The 1,739-nt window shown below is 51.9% G+C and overlaps 1 protein-coding gene across 1 annotated transcript in view; it reads right to left on the bottom strand.

Moving 5' to 3' along the window:
• The window catches only part of ASCL2 (achaete-scute family bHLH transcription factor 2), a 2,962-nt gene extending 1,813 nt beyond the window's left edge, over positions 1-1,149 (bottom strand). The window contains exon 1 of the mRNA XM_033514967.1: positions 958-1,149. Within this exon, the coding sequence (XP_033370858.1) occupies positions 958-1,149 (192 nt within the window). The remainder of the gene's footprint in view (positions 1-957) is intronic.
• Between the last annotated feature and the right edge of the window lie 590 nt (positions 1,150-1,739).

The raw sequence follows: 1,739 nt of genomic DNA, 5'->3' as shown, positions 1-1,739 counted from the left end.
GACAGACACACACAGATACACAGACAGACAGACACACAGACACAGATAGACACAGACAGACAGACACATACAGACACAGACAGACACAGACAGATGGACACACACACACACACAGACTGACAGACACACACACACACACACAGATACACACAGACACACACAGACACACACACAGACACTGACTGACAGATGGACACACACGTAGTAGACACAGACACACACAGAGACTCAGACTGACACACAGACACATACACACAGACACAGACTGACAGACAGACACACACACAGACACAGATAGACACAGACAGACACACACACAGACACACATAGACACAGACACACATATAAACACATGCATAGACACAGACAGACAGACACACACACAGAGACTGACAGACACACACACACACACAAACACACTGACACACAGACACACACACACAGACACACACACAGACACACACACACACAATGACACACACACACACACACACTGACACACAGACACACACACACAGACACACACAGAGACACACAGACACTGACACACAGACACAGACACACACACACACACACACACGACACACACACACACACAGTGACACACACACACACCCCCCCACACACACACCCCGCCGGCCCTGACCCTGTCCTTTCCCAGCCCCTCTGGCCACGCTCCCTGTCTCCCTGTGGCAGCCCTCCCCTCAGATCACCGCCTCTGCCCTGGCGGTTTTTAACATTTCATTTGAATTCCGTTTTTATGATTACTTCGGGCTGGCTCCCCACTCTCGCCCCGCCTCTCCCGCTCCTCAGAGCGGGCAGTGAGGAGCAGCCGGGACTCCCCGCTGCTGTCCGAGATGAGCTGGAAGCCCTGGGTCCTGTCCCTTCAGGTGTGCCACAAGACACACACACATATGTATGTGTGTCTGTGTGTATCCCCCTCCCCACACCCGGAACCTGGCGGGCAGTGGCCCGGCAGCTCCCAGGGCTTTCCCTGCGGAGCGGGGAGTGCAGGCACCTGGCTGCCGGTCGGTGCTTGCCTGACAGACGGGACACACCGGGGCTCTGCTTTGTTACATCCACCAAAAATGTGTAATAACAAAGATTTATAGTATTGGCGCGGGTCGTCTTACCAACGACGTTCTCCATAGACCGGCTTTTTGGGCTTCAGTGGGAGTTTAAAGGATAAAGGCATGGAGGCAAGAAGGAAAATGCAAAGCTTTTGTAGCTCGGGGGTTGCAGACTGGCTTCCCTCTGCCGTGCCAAGCAATCCTACTTGGCTCTCCATCAAGCAAGCCTTGTTTCCAGCTCTAGTGGGAAGAGCAGCAGGATAAGGTGCATTCAGATAGCTGGATGGAACGGGAACGACAAAGGCTCATCCTCTTAGAGTCCTGGGGAAGTCCTTGTGGAAAGAAATAACTTGAATAGTGTTTTGCTAAATAAATAGGATGGATGGAGGGGGAGCTACATGAACCCACTGCCCTGGGGTGTGTCCACTCTCAGCTTCAGCACACCTTCAGGATGTGCTGTCCTTGGGGCTTTGCTCCTACCCTTTAAACAAACAAACAAACAAACAAACAAACAAACAAACAAACCCAAAAAAACCAACAGTGTGAGGCAGTTCGGTTACACAGGGCTTCACTTTTGGGGGGCAAACATAAACCAATGTAAGGAAAATGCTCCAAGCTGGTGTCTTTGCTACCATCTTGGTGGTGGGGATGTATCATCACATGCCAGCA

Source organism: Parus major, chromosome 5, assembly GCF_001522545.3.
Source record: "Parus major isolate Abel chromosome 5, Parus_major1.1, whole genome shotgun sequence".
Classification (NCBI taxonomy): domain Eukaryota; kingdom Metazoa; phylum Chordata; class Aves; order Passeriformes; family Paridae; genus Parus; species Parus major.
The sequence above is the reverse complement of the archived record's forward strand: the minus strand, read 5'-3'. Positions and strand labels throughout refer to the sequence as shown.